Source organism: Lithobates pipiens, unplaced genomic scaffold (assembly GCF_037356315.1).
Source record: "Lithobates pipiens isolate NorthernLeopardFrog02 unplaced genomic scaffold, aLitPip1_a1.2 Scaffold_10, whole genome shotgun sequence".
Classification (NCBI taxonomy): Eukaryota; Metazoa; Chordata; class Amphibia; order Anura; family Ranidae; genus Lithobates; species Lithobates pipiens.
The window spans coordinates 49,500,962-49,520,927 of NW_027507686.1; the positions used below are offsets into that span (position 1 = coordinate 49,500,962).

Sequence of the window (19,966 nt, forward strand, 5' to 3'; positions counted from 1 at the left end):
GCGGAAGTAAACAGCATCTCCCCGTTCTGCCTAGCAACAAGTGACACTGATCTCTGCACCCTGTGATTGGAGCAGAGATCAGTGTTCACTAACGCACAGCCCAGCCCCCAACAGTTAGGAACACGCCCCTAGGACACACTTAACCCCTACACTGCCACCCCCTGGTTAACCCCGTCACTGCCAGGGTCATTCACACAGGAATCGTTGCATTTGTATAGCACTGATTGCTGTATGAATGACTGGTCCCAAAAATGTCCGATGTGTCCGCCATAATGTCGCAGTCACAATAAAAATCGCTGATTGCTGCCATTACTAGTAAAAATTTATTAATAAAAATGCCATAAAACTATCCCCTATTTTGTAAAAACTCTAAATTTTGCGCAAACCAATCAATAATCGCTTATTGGGGGGGGGGGGTAATATTTATAGCAAAAAGTAAAAAATAATGCGTTTTTTAGTTTTTTTTGTTAATAGCGCAAAAAATAAAAACTGCAGGGGTGATCAAATACCACCAAAAGAAAGCTCTATTTGTGGGGAAAAAAAGGATGTACATTTTGTTTGGGAGCCACGTCGCACGACCGCGCGATTATCAGTTAAAGCAACGCAGTGCCGAATTGCAAAAAGTGGTCTGGCCTCAAGTGGTTCATATTATTTACAAACCCTTTTGTAATATTTAACAGAACTCCACCCAAACTTTGTTTTCGTTTTGCATTGAAATACCTGCTGAATTGTCATATTTACGAAATAAATATTCCCTTCTGTCAAAATGTTTGGTATGTATAAAAAGAATTATGCAGGATAAATTAGAGCACTGAATTACAATGTATATTCATTTGGTTAAAAATGGTTACACCATAGATGCGTATTGTGGCGAGAAATGGTCACTTCTGCAGGAATACAAGGCTGCAGTAATTTGTCTCTGCTTCCTCCTACAAGACCATGACCATACTGGCAGACTCTTTGGATTTCCCAATCATTTATTTATTCACTATTTTGAGGAATGAATTGGGGCATTTTGACACCCAAATTTGCCATTGCAATAGTCGTGCCATTTGAATATAACTAGAAATAATGCTGGAGTTATAACTGCTAGTTAAATAACTAGTTATAAGCATAACTAGCTAAAAAAAAAAAGTGTGTGTATATTATTTTTTTTTTTTTTTTTTTTTTTTAGCTTAGGCTTATATTCATATTTTTACCACCCAAGTGCATATTAAATATAATATATATATATAATATACAGTGGTGTGAAAAAGTGTTTGCCCCCTTCCTCATTTCCTGTTCCTTTGCATGTTTGTCACACTTAAGTGTTTCGGAACATCAAACCAATTTAAACAATAGTCAAGGACAACACAAGTAAACACAAAATGCAATTTGTAAATGAAGGTGTTTATTATTAAAGGTGAAAAAAAATCCAAACCATCATGGCCCTGTGTGAAAAAGTGATTGCCCCCTGAACCTAACTTGTTGGGCCACCCTTAGCAGCAACAACTGCAACCAAGCGTTTGCGATAACGTGCAATGAGGCTTTTACAGCATCCTGGAGGAATTTTGGCCCACTCATCTTTGCAGAATTGTCCTAATTCAGTTACATTAGAGGGTTTTCGAGCATGAACGGCCTTTTTAAGGTCATACCACAACATCTCAATAGGATTCAGGTCAGGACTTTGGCTAGGCCACTCCAAAGTCTTCATTTTGTTTTTCTTCATCCATTCGGTGGTGGACTTGCTGGTGTGTTTAGGATCATTGTCCTGCTGCAGAACCCAAGTTCGTTTCAGCTTGAGTACACGAACAGATGGTCGGACATTCTCCTTCAGGATCTCTTGGTAGACAGCAGAATTCATAGTTCCTTTTATCACGGCAAGTCTTCCAGGTCCTGAAGCAGCAAAACGGCCCCAGACCATCACACTACCACCACCATATTTTACTGTTGGTATAATGTTCTTTTTATGAAATGCAGTGTTCCTTCTACGCCAGATATACTTGGACACACACCTTCCAAAGAGTTCCACTTTTGTCTCATCGGTCCACAGAATGTTGTCCCAAAAGTCTTGGGGATCATCAAGATGTGTTGTGGAGAAATTGAGACGAGCTTTGATGTTCTTTTTGCTCAGCAGTGGTTTTCTCCTTGGAACTCTGCCATGCAGGCCATTTTTGCCCAGTCTTTTTCTGATGGTGGAGGCATGAACGCTGACCTTAACTGAGGCAAGTGAGGCCTGCAGTTCCTTGGACGTTGTTGTGGGGTCTTTTGTGACCTCTTGGATGAGTCGTCGCTGCGCTCTTGGGGTAATTTTGGGCGGCCGGCCACTCCTGGGAAGGTTCACCACTGTTCCATGTCTTCGCCATTTGTGGATAATGGCTCTCACTGTGGTTCGCTGGATTCCCAAAGCTTTGGAAATGGCTTTATAACCCTTTCCAGACTGATAGATCTCAATTACTTTCTTTCTCAATTGTTCCTGAATTTCTTTGGGTCTCGGCATGATGTGTAGCTTTTAAGGATCTTCTGGTGGACCTTACTGTGTCAAGCAGCTCCTATTTAAGTGATGCCTTGATTGTGAACAGGTGTGGCAATAATCAGGCCTGGGTGTGGCTAGAGAAATTGAACTCAGGTGTGGACAACCACAGTTATAGTATGTTTTAACAAGGGGGCAATCACTTTTTCACACAGGGCCATGATGGTTTGGATTTTTTTTCACCTTTAATAATAAACACCTTCATTTACAAATTGCATTTTGTGTTTACTTGTGTTGTCCTTGACTATTGTTTAAATTGGTTTGATGTTCCGAAACACTTAAGTGTGACAAACATGCAAAGGAACAGGAAATGAGGAAGGGGGCAAACACTTTTTCACACCACTGTGTGTGTATATATATATATATATATATATATATATATATATATATATTGTAAAATAATGCATTTTGGGTGGCAAAAATATGTATGTAATCTATACACTGGGGGGAGAACCACTGGGGGTATTTAATAATAATAATAATAATAATAATAATAATAATACACACACTCTATATTACCATAAGTATTGGGACGCCTGCCTTTACACGCTCATGAACTTTTAATAGCATCTTAGTCCGTAGGGTTCAGTATTGATTTAGCCAACCCTTTGCAGCTTTAACAGCTTCAACTCTTCTAGGAAGGCTGTCCACAAGGTTTAGGAGTGTGTCTCTGGGAATGTTTGGCCATTCTTCCAGAATGTCAATTGTGAGGTCAGGCACTGATTTTGGACAAGAAGGCCTGGCTCACAGTCTCTGCTCTAATTCATCCCAAAGGTGTTCTATTTGTTGAGTTTTGTTTGAGTTAAGGACTCTGTGCAGGACAGTCAAGTTCAAACTCATTCATCCATGTCTTTATGGACCTTGCTTTGTGCACTGGTGCGCAGTCATGTTGGAACAGGAAGGGGACATCCCCAAACTGTTCCCACAAAGTTGAGAGCATGAAATTGTCCAAAATGTCTTAGCATGCTGGCGCCTTAAGAGTTCCCTTCACTGGAAGTAAGGGGTCGAACCCAACCCCTGGAAAACAACCCCACACTAAAATTCTCCCCTCCACCAAATGATTTAGATCAGTGCACAAAGCAGGGCAGCTTCTGAGTAGTATGACCAGGTGCCATTGATATCTCCCTGAGTAGAATAGTTCACAGCCACATTTCCTCCTTTCTGTAGTTTAAAAAAGGGAGCGTGAGGTGCTAATGTCGTACTTCCTTCAGTGAGTGGGTGTGATTTACACAGCACCCAACTGTGACCAGTGCACAGGCATTGATTGGTGGCTATGTGGTCATTTTAAAGCAAAGGCTACCCCCTGGGCATCACCCACTCTTTTATAGATCTTCCCTAGGTGTCTGGCCAAAGTATTATTTTAGACCACAAATGATGATGTCACGAGGCAGAGAATCAGAAGTGCTAAAAAAGACCAAATAATAACTATAAAAATCTTTTATAGCTTTTTTGTGAATGGGGACAGGGATCTAAAATTGCAAAGTTGATCCTGAAGTTCAGCTGTATTATAGACCGGGTAAGCTTTGCGTTGTGAGAAGAGGTCATTTGCATTTCAGCAATGGTCTATAATTATGTCTGTGCCTATCCTCTATAGTACATCATGCTGGTTTACTGTTCATCACATGTAGGAGTAGAAGAATTGCTTAATAGGAAACCAGCTCTTTTCTTCTGATTCAGATCAATTAGCTACAACATGCTGAATAGTAGGTGGAGGAGTGGCCACACAGTAAAGAAAACATATTCATTATTTATGTTCTTCACAGTGAAAGGTACACTTCAGTCAAACCCGAGAATCAATCATTGAGATGCAAATGGCTGTCCAATTCAGGCATTGCTGTGCTTTACTAGTTTACCCCAATCCCATTCCTTGGTAGTCTGGACGCCCCTTTTTTTAAACTATTTGTTATGCTAGAGAGGTATTCCCAAACCACCACTGCAAGTGCCTTTGTCTCTCCCAAACAGCCTGATGGATCAAAGTACCTGCAGAAGTTTCTCATAGCCACGAGTAACAGTGGAGGCTTCCCCCCCAGCCACGAGTAACAGTGGAGGCTTCCCCCCCCAGCCACGAGTAACAGTGGAGGCTTCCCCCCCCAGCCACGAGTAACAGTGGAGGCTTCCCCCCCCAGCCACGAGTAACAGTGGAGGCTTCCCCCCCAGCCACGAGTAACAGTGGAGGCTTCCCCCCCCAGCCACGAGTAACAGTGGAGGCTTCCCCCCCCAGCCACGAGTAACAGTGGAGGCTTCCCCCCCCAGCCACGAGTAACAGTGGAGGCTTCCCCCCCCAGCCACGAGTAACAGTGGAGGCTTCCCCCCCCAGCCACGAGTAACAGTGGAGGCTTCCCCCCCCCAGCCACGAGTAACAGTGGAGGCTTCCCCCCCCCAGCCACGAGTAACAGTGGAGGCTTCCCCCCCAGCCACGAGTAACAGTGGAGGCTTCCCCCCCCAGCCACGAGTAACAGTGGAGGCTTCCCCCCCAGCCACGAGTAACAGTGGAGGCTTCCCCCCCCAGCCACGAGTAACAGTGGAGGCTTCCCCCCCCAGCCACGAGTAACAGTGGAGGCTTCCCCCCCCAGCCACGAGTAACAGTGGAGGCTTCCCCCCCCAGCCACGAGTAACAGTGGAGGCTTCCCCCCCAGCCACGAGTAACAGTGGAGGCTTCCCCCCCCCAGCCACGAGTAACAGTGGAGGCTTCCCCCCCCCCAGCCACGAGTAACAGTGAAGGCTTCCCCCCCCAGCCACGAGTAACAGTGGAGGCTTCCCCCCCCAGCCACGAGTAACAGTGGAGGCTTCCCCCCCCAGCCACGAGTAACAGTGGAGGCTTCCCCCCCCAGCCACGAGTAACAGGGGAGGCTTCCCCCCCCAGCCACGAGTAACAGTGGAGGCTCCCCCCCCCCAGCCACGAGTAACAGTGGAGGCTCCCCCCCCCCCAGCCACGAGTAACAGTGGAGGCTCCCCCCCCCCCAGCCACGAGTAACAGTGGAGGCTCCCCCCCCCCCCAGCCACGAGTAACAGTGGAGGCTCCCCCCCCCCCCCAGCCACGAGTAACAGTGGAGGCTCCCCCCCCCCCAGCCACGAGTAACAGTGGAGGCTCCCCCCCCCCCCAGCCACGAGTAACAGTGGAGGCTCCCCCCCCCCCAGCCACGAGTAACAGTGGAGGCTCCCCCCCCCCAGCCACGAGTAACAGTGGAGGCTCCCCCCCCCCAGCCACGAGTAACAGTGGAGGCTCCCCCCCCCCCCCCAGCCACGAGTAACAGTGGAGGCTCCCCCCCCCCCCCCAGCCACGAGTAACAGTGGAGGCTCCCCCCCCCCCCAGCCACGAGTAACAGTGGAGGCTCCCCCCCCCCCAGCCACGAGTAACAGTGGAGGCTCCCCCCCCCCCCCAGCCACGAGTAACAGTGGAGGCTCCCCCCCCCCCAGCCACGAGTAACAGTGGAGGCTCCCCCCCCCCCCAGCCACGAGTAACAGTGGAGGCTTCCCCGCCCCCCCCCCCAGCCATGAGTAGCAGTGGACATTTCTTTAGCCTGCTGTCAGTTGAAAATGGATCGCAGGAGTGCAGAACAAAGTGCACTCTTGTGACCCACAGGAGAGGTAGGGCCAAAAGAGCTTTGGCTGTAGTCCTCTAAGATGGAAACGTCCTCGCCTGAAAAATTATAGGAAGGGAGGGCTTGGTTCCACTTTAAAATGTTTAAAAGACGTTTTAACGGTAACCTTTTTTTTGTTTTCTTTTCAGACAAAGACTATCTATTGATCGTCGTACAAAACCCATCAGACTGACCAAAGCAATGGAGTGGTTATTCGTCGCCTTTATAATTTTCCTTCAAAGAAATGTGCATTTTTCTTAAATTAAAATCTTCACACAAATCTAATTGTTATTTTTTTTTTATATTGTGTGTATTGTTATTGGAGCACCTTTTTTTTTTAGTAGTTACATTTCTCTCCAAATCCCTAATGTGAAACTATACCTTTTTTTTTAATGGAGTTTGTTTATTGGTCTTCACTGCTGGTCCTGCTTCCAGAAGATCGTGATCTTCCGAAACCCCTCTTTGGCAAATGGAATCCGTTTTTAAATAAGCTCCATCTATTTGCTGCAGGCAAATGTATTGCATACAGCAGAGGAAAGAGATTGCTGAAAAAAACTTTACAGTGGAAGTTGACCATCAATGGGTTCTAGAGATTAGTAGACCTGCAGAATCTAGGTGCTCGAATCACCTGCTGCTAAGACTAAATAGTCTTTGTGGACTTGGCCTTCAAGTAATTTATATTGAATACTTTTTATTTCACTTATAACTCTAGCCAAACTTTCTGGGAAGAGGTAAAACCTTTACCATGAATTTTAAAAGAAGAAATATTTGACAGTCGGGAAGACAATTCACATTTCACAATGCAACGGGATGCTTTCTCAAAGAGCGTGGTCTTTCTGTAGAGCAGCATCAACTACAGATGCATTGAACTTCGTATTTATGTCTGTGTCCTCATTTGGGAGATGTTTTCTTATTTCCTTTCTAGGTGACAGGTGTCAGACAGAAAATGAGTCTCCTCTATGGGGACACAGATAGCATTTAATGTGACTCATGGGTCTTGAAGAAATGCCGGCACTTTGGTAGAATCCACAAGCAGATAGCCTTTATTAAATAGAACAATGCATAAAATCCTTCTGTGCTGATTTTATGCATTGTTCTATTTAATAAAGGCTATCTGCTTGTGGATTCTACCAAAGTGGCAGCATTTCTTCAAGGCTTAGATTCTACAAGGCTTTTGGCAGCCGATCGCTCGAGCACCGGTGAACACGCTCAACTTGATTAGAGAGAGGAGGTAGCCGTGTCGCGTGTCTTGTTGTCAGTTAACGTGACTCATCCCAGTCCTCTTGCTATTCCATTTACCAGTACAGGACTTGCTCATAAAGGCTGTTCTAAGATCTTTATCACCCCCTCTCTCCAGAAATCTCTAAATAGCAGCTCTGACACTCTGTGTAAAAACCACTTTGCCTACAGAATTCGGATTTGCATATGTCTCTATTCAGTCTGCTGGAATACTTCTGTTTCTGTTATGTTATGACAGACTTCCTATTAAAGATGGAAAAATACAACTGACTTTTATAAATGGTTTTTATTTTTTTTACTTGGTTCATACTACATATGTACATCATCTGAAGGATTTATTAAATAAAGTGTTCTTCTTATTAAGCTTTGGTTTTGTATTACCTTTTTTAAATTTGATATGGCTATAGATCGACACGCAGGCACACACACACACACTCTATGTCTGTAATATATACCCAACTTAACACAATGTTTTAGTACTGTAATTCTCATGGAATTTGTTGTACAGTAGATGGATAAATGAACTAAAGCTGGCGATACAATGCAGGACTTTTTTTCTTGATAAACTATCAAAAATTTGCTCAGTGGGTGGCCTTCTTTGCCTTCTCCCAACTGACATCTCTCGATTTAAAAATCGAAGGAACTGGGCAGAAAATTGGTGGACAAAACAGTCCCTGATTCTAAATGGATGCAGCGGGTATTTTTCTGACAATGTTCTGCCCAGCTGCTTCGATATTAATAATAATATATATTAAATTTTTTTATTTTTTTTTGGCTACTGTGTACAGTGCACAGGTATGGCTGTAAAAATACAATAGCTGCAGTAGGAGCTTAGATTAGTCCGTCTATGATATTGGCTTTTTTTTTTTTTTTTTTTTTTTTTTTTTTGTTCTTTCAGCATTTAGATCAAATTAAAAATCTACAGCGGTGGGCCAAAAGTTTTTAGAATTACACAAATCTTAAGTTTCACAAAGGCTGCTGCCTCAGTTTTTATGATGGCAATTTGCATACGCTCCAGAATGTTGTGAAGAGTGATCAGATGAATTGCAATTAATTGCAAAGTCCCTCTTTGCCATGAAATGTAACTTTATGCCATTAAAAAAAAAAAAAAATATTTCCACTGAATTTGTGAAGGCTTCGGGGCGCCCAAGAAAGTCCAGCAAGTGCCAGGATCATCTCCTACAGTTGATGCCGCTGTGGGATCGGGGCACCACCAGTGCAGAGATTGCTCAGGAATGGCAGCAGGCGGGTGTGAGTATATCGGCACGCATATTGAGAAGAAGACATTTGGAGGATGGCCTGGAGTCAAGAAAAGTGGAAAATAGACCACTTCTCTCCAGGAAAAAGTCAGGGACAGACTGATATTCTGTAAACAGTACAGTACACGGATTGGACTGCTGAGGACTGGGGTAAAGTATTTTTTTTCTGATGAATCTCCTTTCCGATTGGGGCATCTGGGAAAACCTTGTCCGGAGAAGAAAAGGTGAGTACAACCATCAGTCCTGTGTCATGCCAACAGTAAAACATCCTGAGATCATTCATATGTGGGGTTGCTTCTCAGCCAAGGGAGTGGGCTCACTCACAATTTTGCCTAAGAACACTGCCATGAATAAAGAATGATACAAAAACATCCTCCAAGAGCAACTTCTCCAAACCATCGAAGAACAGTTTGGCGATGAACAATGCCTTTTCCAGCATGATGGAGCACTTTGCCATAAGGCAAAATGATAACGAAGTGGTTTGAGAAACAAAACATTGCAATTTTGGGTCCATGACCAGGGAACTCCCCAGACCTTAATTCTGGTCAATCCTCAAGAGGCGGGTAAACAAAAGACTCGCAAATTATGACAAACCCCAAGCATTGATTATGCAAGAATGGGCTGCATCAGTCAGCATGTAGCCCAGAAGTTGATTGACAGCATGCCAGGGCAGATGGCAGAGGTCTTGAAAAAGAAGGGTCAACACTGCAAATATTGACTCTTTGCATAAACTTTATGTAATTGTCAATAAAAGCCTTTGAAGCTTATGAAATGCATCTAATTATACTTCGGTATACCATAGTAACATCTGACAAAAAGATCTAAAAACACTGAAGCAGCAGACTTTGTGAACATTAATATTTGTGTTTTTCTCAAAACTTTTGCCCACGGCGTATGGCCTGATTTATTTTCACTATAAAGCGAAACTATACTCCCTTTCAGTCCAGCAATGCAATACCCCAGATCCTCCCTGCCAGCTGCTGATATCTTTGGGCAGCCGGCTTCTGGATATCGATTCATTGGCCAGACGGAAGTGATGTCACTCCCGCGGGAGTTCAGTCAGTTCGGCATTGCATAACTTGTACAATGAGCTGCAGCTCATTTTATGTGGCAGGTAAGTAGCTTTATTGTAGAAGAGACCAAGCATGTGCCTTCTGCATTAAAAATCTTGCCTGTTTGCCCATTTTTTTTTCTATATTTTATTAATATATATAATGTATATGTTCAAATTTTAAAAACATTTTTTTCTTGTTTTTTTTTTTGGTAGCATAAACTTGTGGCTTTAAATAGACCAATTTGTTTTGTTTTAAGAAAGTCAATTATCCAGCTTGCAATTGATCTGTCATTTTAAAGCAGTGGCTCAGTAATCGTGAAGAGCATTTGCACTAATGAAGCATTGTCTGTGAGACCTGGAGGTCACGAAGTCCATGAATAATGTACTGGTTCTATAGAAACGACACACACCATTCATGACACCCACTCAACTCTGCTGGTTTTCTTTTCTTCTTGTCAAACCAGAGATGCAAAGTGGTGTCAGTCCGACTCCTGCTAACTGGTTATTGGCTGTGGTTTCCCTGACAACCAGCCCATATTTAGTAAGTCTATAACACAAACGTAAAAAAAAACCCAAGGTAAAAAGGTAAAGGTAACAAACTTATACTGGCCACATTAGAAAATGTATCTTACTAATGGATCTAGAGCCAGTGATGAATAACGCAAACAAACCCGAACAGAGGAATCGTGAATACAGTAAGTAACGTGAAAACAACAACAATGGACTTTCTTGGAACCCTATAGACACTGATACAAGTTTCTTTTTTTACATCATAAAATCAAATTTTATTCCATCACTATAAAAAACAAATAGCCACCATTAACCATATAATGTAGCCCCTCACAATCTTCTTGGAGAGTGCTCTTCACCCATTATGATGGTACAAAAGAACTCCTATAATAAGCTAGCATAATATCACAGTACAGAATAACAACAAACCTCATGAAAGATGTTTTCCCTCTACATGTTTCATGGTGAATACCGCTTCTTCAGGCCCAACACTAAATAAAAAAAAGAACACAATAAACATCAATATTAAAAAATACCTCAACGTCACTAATAAATACCCAGCAAAGCATTCAAACTCACCCACAGGAGACCTCATAAGGAGCGCAACCTAAACCCCAGGCACAATCCTCCCTTCAGTGAGAGCGGCTGTGGGAGCAAGACCCACTGGACAAATATACCTATGAGTTTGTAAAGAGATCTCTTTAATAGGGTCATATACAACCAAATAGGCTATAAAGCCAGCCCACTATTATTTAATACTGACCGTTTAAAGGGCATCCGACAAGAGATAACAAATTTAATCCAGTCAGGGGCAGAGTAGCCCTAACATATTCCAAGGAAGGATTATATAAGGAGAAACCATGCAATCTAAAACTAAAAATCAACCCCAATAGAGAAAACTGGGGGTGGGGCAAGCAACCAAATTTTCTCTTATATTCACCGACCGACACAGCTCCTCTCTGTAACAAATGGGTTGTTAGCCTTATCACTAGGAGAATACTAGGCATTAGTTGTAATACAACACTCAGAACTCTTAGTTCCTCCCAGGGGGCGGTCCCTTGGCTAACAACCCTCCCGTCTGCAGACAGACCTCAGTTTTATTTTGCCTAGTGAAGGAGAAGGACCTAGGAACCCTGCGGGCCCATCGGTCTGTGCTTTTTTATGCAGAAGCTTTGCTTTTTGCGCAAGATGAATGATCCTGTGATTTACTATCAACAGCCGGCTGAGTGACAGGCTGGATACCCTTATCCTTGTAGTCTCCACAGTCCGGCCATTGCACATGTGAAGGCCGCAGCTATGGCTCGGCAGGCCACGATGAAACCTCCGCTCCAGAGGTGGTCGGTGAGCTTTTATGCTCCGGGGCATACATATGACCGGGCTACTGATGTCTGCATCACAGTATGCCAGGCCAGCAGCTACCCTGTACTGATCAGTGAGTAGTTCTGCAATGGAATGTCTCCCAGCTCTTCAGAACTGGTAAGTACAACTCTACCTACCTCGGTGGGGCTGAGCGGCTGGCCATTCCCTAGGAGGTCGATTTGGAGGTCCCTCACCTCCCTCTTTTCTCTCCCCTGTCCCTATCTTCCCTTCCCTCCTCCCTGGGGGGATGCTGCATGTGGCTGCTGAGCAGTGTATGTGTGCATATACAGGGGATTTCTGTGGGCTCTCACCTAAGATGGGGGGCTGGCTGGCTAGCGGTGTCCTGGGTCTTGTGTGTTATGCTCCTGGAAGGTGCCTGTGAGGGTCTGCTCTGGTCTGGTTTGGCGCTGTGTCTCTGCTATCATTTTTCTTTCTTTACCTCATGGAGCTGCTGGTGGCCATTTTAGGTGTGGGCGAGGGCAGCATGTCTTCCTGGGCTTCAGCGGCCATTTTCCATGTGATCTCCTATTCAGGACACTGGTGGCCATTTTCTGGAAGCCTGAACACATTCTCAGTGTTCTCTAGCAGCAGCATGGCTCATGTGATCTCACAGCCATTTTCCCTGTGTTTCCTGTCTGTGTACTGACGCTGGGCGGCCATTTTATTGAAGCCTGAGCACTTTTCTAGAACGTTTTAGCGCTCATTCTGGCGGCTGCCACCGACACAGCTTTTGTTTCCTTTGCACTTGGGAGCACTCAGGGACTACAGGCACTACTTGGGTCAGCATGGCTTCAGAAACTGGTGTTTCTTCCCCCGAAATGCAGGAAATTGCAGCCAGTCACCTGCGGACTGCGCAGTGCCCATGGACACCCTGACGGCAGTCCTCAATTCGTTCGTTGCCAAGATGGAGGTGGTGCATGGGAAAAAAGGTGCATTAAAGAGGCCCCTGCCCCCGTCCTCTGATGAGAGCTCTGACGCAGACTTGGGTCCTGCTGAGGCTGGTGACCCCTGCTCTGTCTTGTCAGATGATGCTGACCAGGACTGTTCGGACAGAGAGGATGAGTACCCGTCCGGGTCCAGGCGCGACAAAGCACTTGTTGGAGCACTTATCACAACTGTGTGTGATACCCTGAAGATTCAGGAGCCAGCAGATCCCTCTGCTGATGTACCGGTCCCTTTTGGGTCCTGCAAGCCAGCACGTTCACCCCTGGTGTCTTCCTGTATCTGTCTTATTTTGACAAGTTCATTTACAAGGAATGTGGTCACCTTGCATCGGACCTTTTCGGTCCCCAAATACATGGCAGTGCATTACCCTTTTGAGGAGAGCCTTCTCAAAAAATGGTCGGCTCCTCCGGTCGTGGTCCCCCCCCCAGTATCCAGGTTAAATAAAGTAACCACGATCCCGGTTGAGGGGACTCCTGCATTCAAGGATCCCACAGACAGGAGGAAGGCCGAGGCAGTGGCTCGTTCCTTGTTTATGGTTGTGAGGTCAGCTGTGCGACCAGTACTGGCATCTGCACTTGTGTCGCAGACGCTGACTGAGTGCGCAAAACCTTTGCACCGCGAATTGGGAGAGCAACAGGCTTCTCCTGTCTGCGTGGAACTAGCAGACCAACTAGTGCAAGGCCTTAAGTATGTCTGCGAAGCGGCCCTGGATACTCTCCCTCTGTTATCCAGGGCTTCAGTGTCAGCTGTGGTGCTGAGGCGCCTGATTTGGCTAAAATGCTGGTCTGCTGACCAGGCATCCAAAAAAGCCCTGACACATCTTCCCTTCCTTGGCAACAGGCTTTTTGGAGCCTCATTAGATTACATTATTAAAAATGCCACCGGTGGTAAGAGTACTCTACTCCCATAGGCCAGGAAGGCTAAGGAGCCACGCCATAGGCAAGGGCCTTCTTTTTCCGCTCACAAGCGGCTTTTTTTCTGCCCAGAGCTTCGTCAAAATGTCCCCAGCCTGACAGGACGTCCACGAACGGTCAAAAATGTCCCTGGAACCGCAAGCCTAACAAGCCTGCGAATAAAAGTTCTACCACATGAAGGTTTGCCCCCACCCATGTCTCAGGTGGGGGGTCGCCTTCGGGAGTTTGCAGCCCGGTGGTCCTCCCGGTTATCCGACCAATGGGTCTGTGATCTGATTTGCACAGGCTACAAGATAGAGTTTCTCTCTTGGCCACCAAACAGATTCTTCCCCTCCAGCATACCCGTATCCCTGGCTCGCCGGGAGGCTCTCTTGGGGGCGGTAAGGGATTTGCTGAATCACAGGGTGATTGTACCGGTTCCGGAATCGAAACGCTTCCAGGGATTCTACTCAAATCTGTTTGTGGTTCCCAAGAACAAAGAGGTACGTCCGATCTTGGACCTAAAAAGCCCTCAATCACTTTGTAAAAGTGCAGAGGTTCAGAATGGAATCAGTTCACTCAGTAGTCGCTGCACTCCATCAAGGAGACTCCCTGGCATCCTTAGACATCCAGGATGCGTACCTGCACATACCCATATGCCTTCGGCATCAAAAGTTTCTATGGTTTGCAGTCAGGGAAGCCCACTACCAGTCTCAGGGGCCACGCGGCTCCGTCATTCTAGGCAGTGTCATACACCGGCAACACTCCCTTTAGTATTAAAAGGCTTCGGCTCAAAGTACCAGTCATCTCCCTCATCTGAGCCGGTTCCCGCTGGTGAGCCAGGCGAAGAATCCCCAGCCGGTAATTAATTTTCCATGCTGACTCTGGCAGTGATCCCAAATGTCATCCGCTACACATGCTATATTATTCATGATATAAAGTTGTGAATGGCTGAAACCCTAAAAGTAATTATAAACAATAAATGGTATAACGTGCAATAATTAAATTAATTCATAGTTTTATTATAATAAAACATACAGTGCCTTCTATAGTGTGATTAGATAATAAAAGCCTATGGTAGTTGGTACTTATACTGCAGTTTAGTGGTATGCAAGATCTAGCTTCACGGTTACCTATACATCAATATTTGATCCTATGAGAATCTGTATTGGTGTTCCTTAGATACTGCATGCCTCATAACATTCTTGTGAGAAGGTCAGATTGATTGTTCCTGATGGAAAACACGCATTGACATGTTTACAGAGCACCTACATTGCTTTAGCTGTAGCAAACAGATGAGACTGATATTTCATATTTAACAAATGCGGCCTCTTGAAAAACGCCCCAATACCTTAAGACAACACAATTTTGATGCACAAGCTTTCAGTGCACCACAATGCACAATAATGTACTGTCAGAAAAATAGCTCCATGTCTGTTTTTTGGTACAATTACATGTGTTGGCAGCCTATTCAAAATCAATGGGCTGTTTTAATGAAATGCAAGTAAACACATAACACAATGCGCATTATTGCAATGCACAGGGACTGAGAAGCATAAATGGGCCTTTAGCCTGCAGATGATTTATGCAACTTTTAGGTTGCAGTGGCATTTGCAGTGTCATCTGTTTAATACTGTAATTGTCAGATACAACTACAGTGTTAAAAAAAAAAAAATAGAGAAAAAAAAAATGTATTATATATTCTTATGAAGTTGTCAGCCTATAGAAGAGCTGGGTTTGTATTAAACAATGTGCCAAATAAAAGCCTTATATATTATTAAAAACACATAAAACACATTTAGGAATGCAAATTAGTTATAGGGTTTTATTGTCATATTAACCAGTGCATGCTGAATCTGGTAAACTTGACCTGGGCATCTAGACATCAGTTACCTCTGGTCATAAAAGGGTTTGGTGCAATATGAGTAAGGCCAAGGAAAGGGAAAACACATCATAGGCTGGCTGATAGCGATAATCACAAAAGAATCCGGCAGGCTGGTTGTACCCAAGTTGATTGATCAATCAACTTGGCACATTCAGCCTGTCCATTAATAGCTTGAATCAGCAGGAACTAGCTGAGATTTGAACCGTGTATGGCTGGCCATAGTTGTACTTTCTTTAGAAGTTCTAGTGTTCCACATGATGTGCTCTCCAGGTCAGAGGGTCCAGGACTATAAAGCACATTTACCAAGACAATTCACATCTACAATTTTTCACCTACTATTTTGGTTTTCCCTGTTTTAACCACTTGCCAACCAGCCTGCCGTCATACTGTGGCAGGTTGGCACGATCCCGCAAGCCGTTGTAGCTATACGTTGGCTCCTTTAAGCGGGATAGCAGGCACGTGCCACCGGAGGCAATGCGCCCACTGCACTTGTGGGGTGCTGATGCTTGTGACCGGCGATCGGAATGACTGCCGGCCATGAGAGATCGCAGGCACGAGAGGCAGACCAGGCACGTGTGTGTGTAAACACACAAATCCCTGTTCTGTTCTGTGAGGAGAGACAGATCGTGAGTTCCTAATAGCTAGGAACCACAATCTGTCATCTCCTATAGTCAGTCCCCACCCCCTACAGTTAGAAAACACAGTCAGGGAACACAGTTAACCCCTTGATCGCCTGCGGGAACACAGTTAACCCCTTTTGTTCAAACCAATCAATATATGCTTATTGCGGTTTTTATTACCAAAAATATGTAGAAGAATACATATCGGCCAAAACTGAGAAAAAAATTTGCTTTTTTAAGAAAAAAATCGGGGATATTTATTATAGCAAAAAGTACAAAATATTGTGTTTTTTTTTTTAAATTGACACTCTTTTTTTGTTTATAGCCCAAAAAATAAAAACTGTAGAGATGATCAAATACCACCAAAAAAAAGTTATATTTGTTATATTGTCAGTTAAAGCGTTGCAGTGCTGTATCGCAAAGAGTGCTCTGGTCATTGAGCAGCCAAATCTTCCGGGGCTGAAGTTATTAATAGTAAATCTGAGACTCAGAAACATTTCCTGTGGTTATGCTAAAACCAGTGTCACTGCACATTCCCTGTCACTCACCAATTGCTTTTTAAATATTTGTCCTTCTCAGAAGATGAATCATTGTAGTTATCAGTGATTTACCATTAACTATGGAGAGGCACCATGCTCAGTCATGCTTGCTATGTCCATATAACTATAACTACATGTTGGACACCACATGTGAGAATGTAGGTCTAAAATGCTTAATTGCATACAATGGCGTTATCCCCTGAGGGTTATGCTGCTGTTATAACTGTGAAAACTGGCAGGGGTGAGTAATAATAGGGAGTTGCCTAAATCCATCCTCTTATTTTTTTTTGTTCAATCTGTTTTTATTGAAAAGGATACAGATACAAGTATATAAACACAAAGCATAAGCAGAAAATTATCATAGACAATGCATAAATGCATAATTAAAAGAATAAGGTCTCTCTGGTATCACAGCAGACTCAGATAAATGGGTCCGAGAAATTCAGACGACTATATATAACAGAGAGAAATAGCACATGAGAAGGGGTGCAATGCACCACCATCAGCGTCATGGATAACTATAAAAAACAAAATAAACAAAAAGATAATTGAAGAATTGTGAAATACACTGAAGCACTATTATGCTAGAGAAAAGAGTATGGCGAAGGGATCACACACTGTCATGGATAAAAAAAATATTACTTTGCCTACCAAGAAGACAGGATGCTCTTAAGGGGTGCATAAGTAGGAAAGCCGAACACCCCCCCCCCCCCCCGGTTCGGTTCGCACCAGAACCTTCGAACAGACCAAAAATTTGTACGAACTTTAGAACCCTATTAAAGTCTACGGGACTTGAACGTTCAAAATCAAAAGTGCTAATTTTAAAGGCTAATATGCAAGATATGCAACAGACAACACCAGCAGTAAGGGGTGTGCTGTGCTGGAGGCACACAACACCCACTTTAACTCCTGCAGATGCCTGTATTAGAGAACACCAGCAATAAAGGGTAGATACAGGTGTATACTGTGCTGTGCTGGAGGCACACAACACCCACTAACTCCTGCAGATGCCTGTATTAGAGAACACCAGCATAAAAGGGTAGATACAGGTGTATACTGTGCTGGAGGCACACAACAAGCACTAACTCCTGCAGATGCCTGTATTAGAGAACACCAGCATAAAAGGGTAGATACAGGTGTATACTGTGCTGGAGGCACACAACATCCACTAACTCCTGCAGATGCCTGTATTAGAGAACACCAGCAAAAAAGAGTAGATACAGGTGTATACTGTGCTGGAGGCACACAACACCCACTTTAACTCCTGCAGATGCCTGAGAAAAGAACACAGTGTCCCTGCCTATCTTGCTCTTTCCCTGCATGCCGGAACAAACTACACAAGCCACTACCAGCGCGGCGGCCTTATATAGTGTGGGGCGTGTACTAAACCCCCTAAGCTATAATTATGGCTCTCCTCGCTGCCAGCACTGTGATTGGCCAAACATGTGGGGTCACAGTGCATGCTTGGCCAATCATGATCCAGCAATGCACTGCGATGGCGTAGTGCATTGTGGGCCATTTGTGCCACACGAATTTGGTGCAAAAGGTCCACAAAGTTCTGAATTCGCCGAACAGATGAACGGCCGATGTTCGAGTCGAATATGTGTTCGAGTCGAACACCGAGCTCATCCCTAGTAAAGAGTACACTCCATCCATGCTCTTAGGGTGTGACATCAGGTTTGTTCTCAGCCTAGGATGCAAACTTCGAGGAGTAGCAGAACATTGACTAAGAAGTCCAGGTGAGGGAAAACTGCCCTTCCTTTCCAGCTTCCTGAGCCAACAGGCATTCAAGGTCTCTTATACAGTCCACCTCTATTGCCCATTTCCCTAGGGAAGGCATGTTTGTGTCAGGACTGGGCTCAGCCCTTCCTTCTCTGAGCTGGCCGCTCAGCTGTCGCCTAATTGCCAGCTCCTATCTCTCCATAGTTACTAAGCTGTTGATGATATCCTGTTCATCAGTTCTGCCTACTTAAGCCGTCCAGTCCAGATGATCTCTGCCTTCGCCTTGATCAACATCACAGAAACTATCTCCTGCGATTCTGTTCAAGACTTGCATTGCTGACATCCCTTCTGGCTCCACATTCTGCTTGCTGTTCCACTACATTGATCCCTGACTTCTGGCTTGACTGACTATCCGTTCCGGTTACTGAACTTTGGCTATGTTTTGACTGCGTTTGTTCTTTTTACTTTTTTATTTAACAACTGTGATTTTACTGTACTTCTGTCTTGGCCTGATTTCATGTTTTCTAACAGTTTGTCAATCTTCATTAGCAGGGGATCACTAACCTAGCTGTGGCTAGGAAGTGTCGTGGTACGTCTTTCTTTACCATTTTGAAGGGTCCAGGGAGCAATCCATCCTCTTTTATGAAGATTGAATTTTCTTCTTAGCTTGACAATATTTTGATACGAGATAAAGCCAAAATTTTGAATAACACAGGATTAAAGAACTTTAGAAAAATGTCCTTATGGAATGGAAAAGGCAACAATCTCCTTTATTCTAGTCTATGCCTAATTAACCACTTAAGGACCAGGCCTTTTCTGGCACCTTTTTTTTTTTACAAGTGAAAATCAGTATTTTTTTTGCTTGAAAATTACTCATAACCCCCAAACATATATTTTTTTTAGCAGACACCCTAGAGCAGTGGTCATCAACCCTGTCCTCAGGGCCCAATAACAGGCCAGGTTTTATGTACAGTGGTGTGAAAAAGTGTTTGCCCCCTTCCTCATTTCCTGTTCCTTTGCATGTTTGTCACACTTAAGTGTTTCGGAACATCAAACCAATTTAAACAATAGTCAAGGACAACACAAGTAAACACAAAATGCAATTTGTAAATGAAGGTGTTTATTATTAAAGGTGAAAAAAAATCCTAACCATCTTGGCCCTGTGTGAAAAAGTGATTGCCCCCTAAACCTAATAACTGGTTGGGCCACCCTTAGCAGCAACAACTGCAACCAAGCTTTGCGATAACGTGCAATGAGGCTTTTACAGCGTCCTGGAGGAATTTTGGCCCACTCATCTTTGCAGAATTGTCCTAATTCAGTTACATTAGAGGGTTTTCGAGCATGAACGGCCTTTTTAAGGTCATACCACAACATCTCAATAGGATTCAGGTCAGGACTTTGGCTAGGCCACTCCAAAGTCTTCATTTTGTTTTTCTTCAGCCATTCGGTGGTGGACTTGCTGGTGTGTTTAGGATCATTGTCCTGCTGCAGAACCCAAGTTCGTTTCAGCTTGAGTACACGAACAGATGGTCGGACATTCTCCTTCAGGATCTCTTGGTAGACAGCAGAATTCATAGTTCCTTTTATCACGGCAAGTCTTCCAGGTCCTGAAGCAGCAAAACAGCCCCAGACCATCACACTACCACCACCATATTTTACTGTTGGTATAATGTTCTTTTTATGAAATGCAGTATTCTTTCTACGCCAGATATACTTGGACACACACCTTCCAAAGAGTTCCACTTTTGTCTCATCGGTCCACAGAATGTTGTCCCAAAAGTCTTGGGGATCATCAAGATGTGTTGTGGAGAAATTGAGACGAGCTTTGATGTTCTTTTTGCTCAGCAG

The 19,966-nt window shown here is 44.3% G+C and overlaps 1 protein-coding gene across 1 annotated transcript in view; it reads left to right on the forward strand.

Annotated features, from left to right (window-relative positions):
- DYNLRB2 (dynein light chain roadblock-type 2) overlaps positions 1–7,695 on the forward strand; it is a 21,613-nt gene extending 13,918 nt beyond the window's left edge. The window contains exon 4 of the mRNA XM_077454551.1: positions 6,243–7,695. Coding sequence (XP_077310677.1) covers positions 6,243–6,286 — 44 coding nt within the window. The 3' untranslated portion in view covers positions 6,287–7,695. The remainder of the gene's footprint in view (positions 1–6,242) is intronic.
- Positions 7,696–19,966: the final 12,271 nt, after the last annotated feature.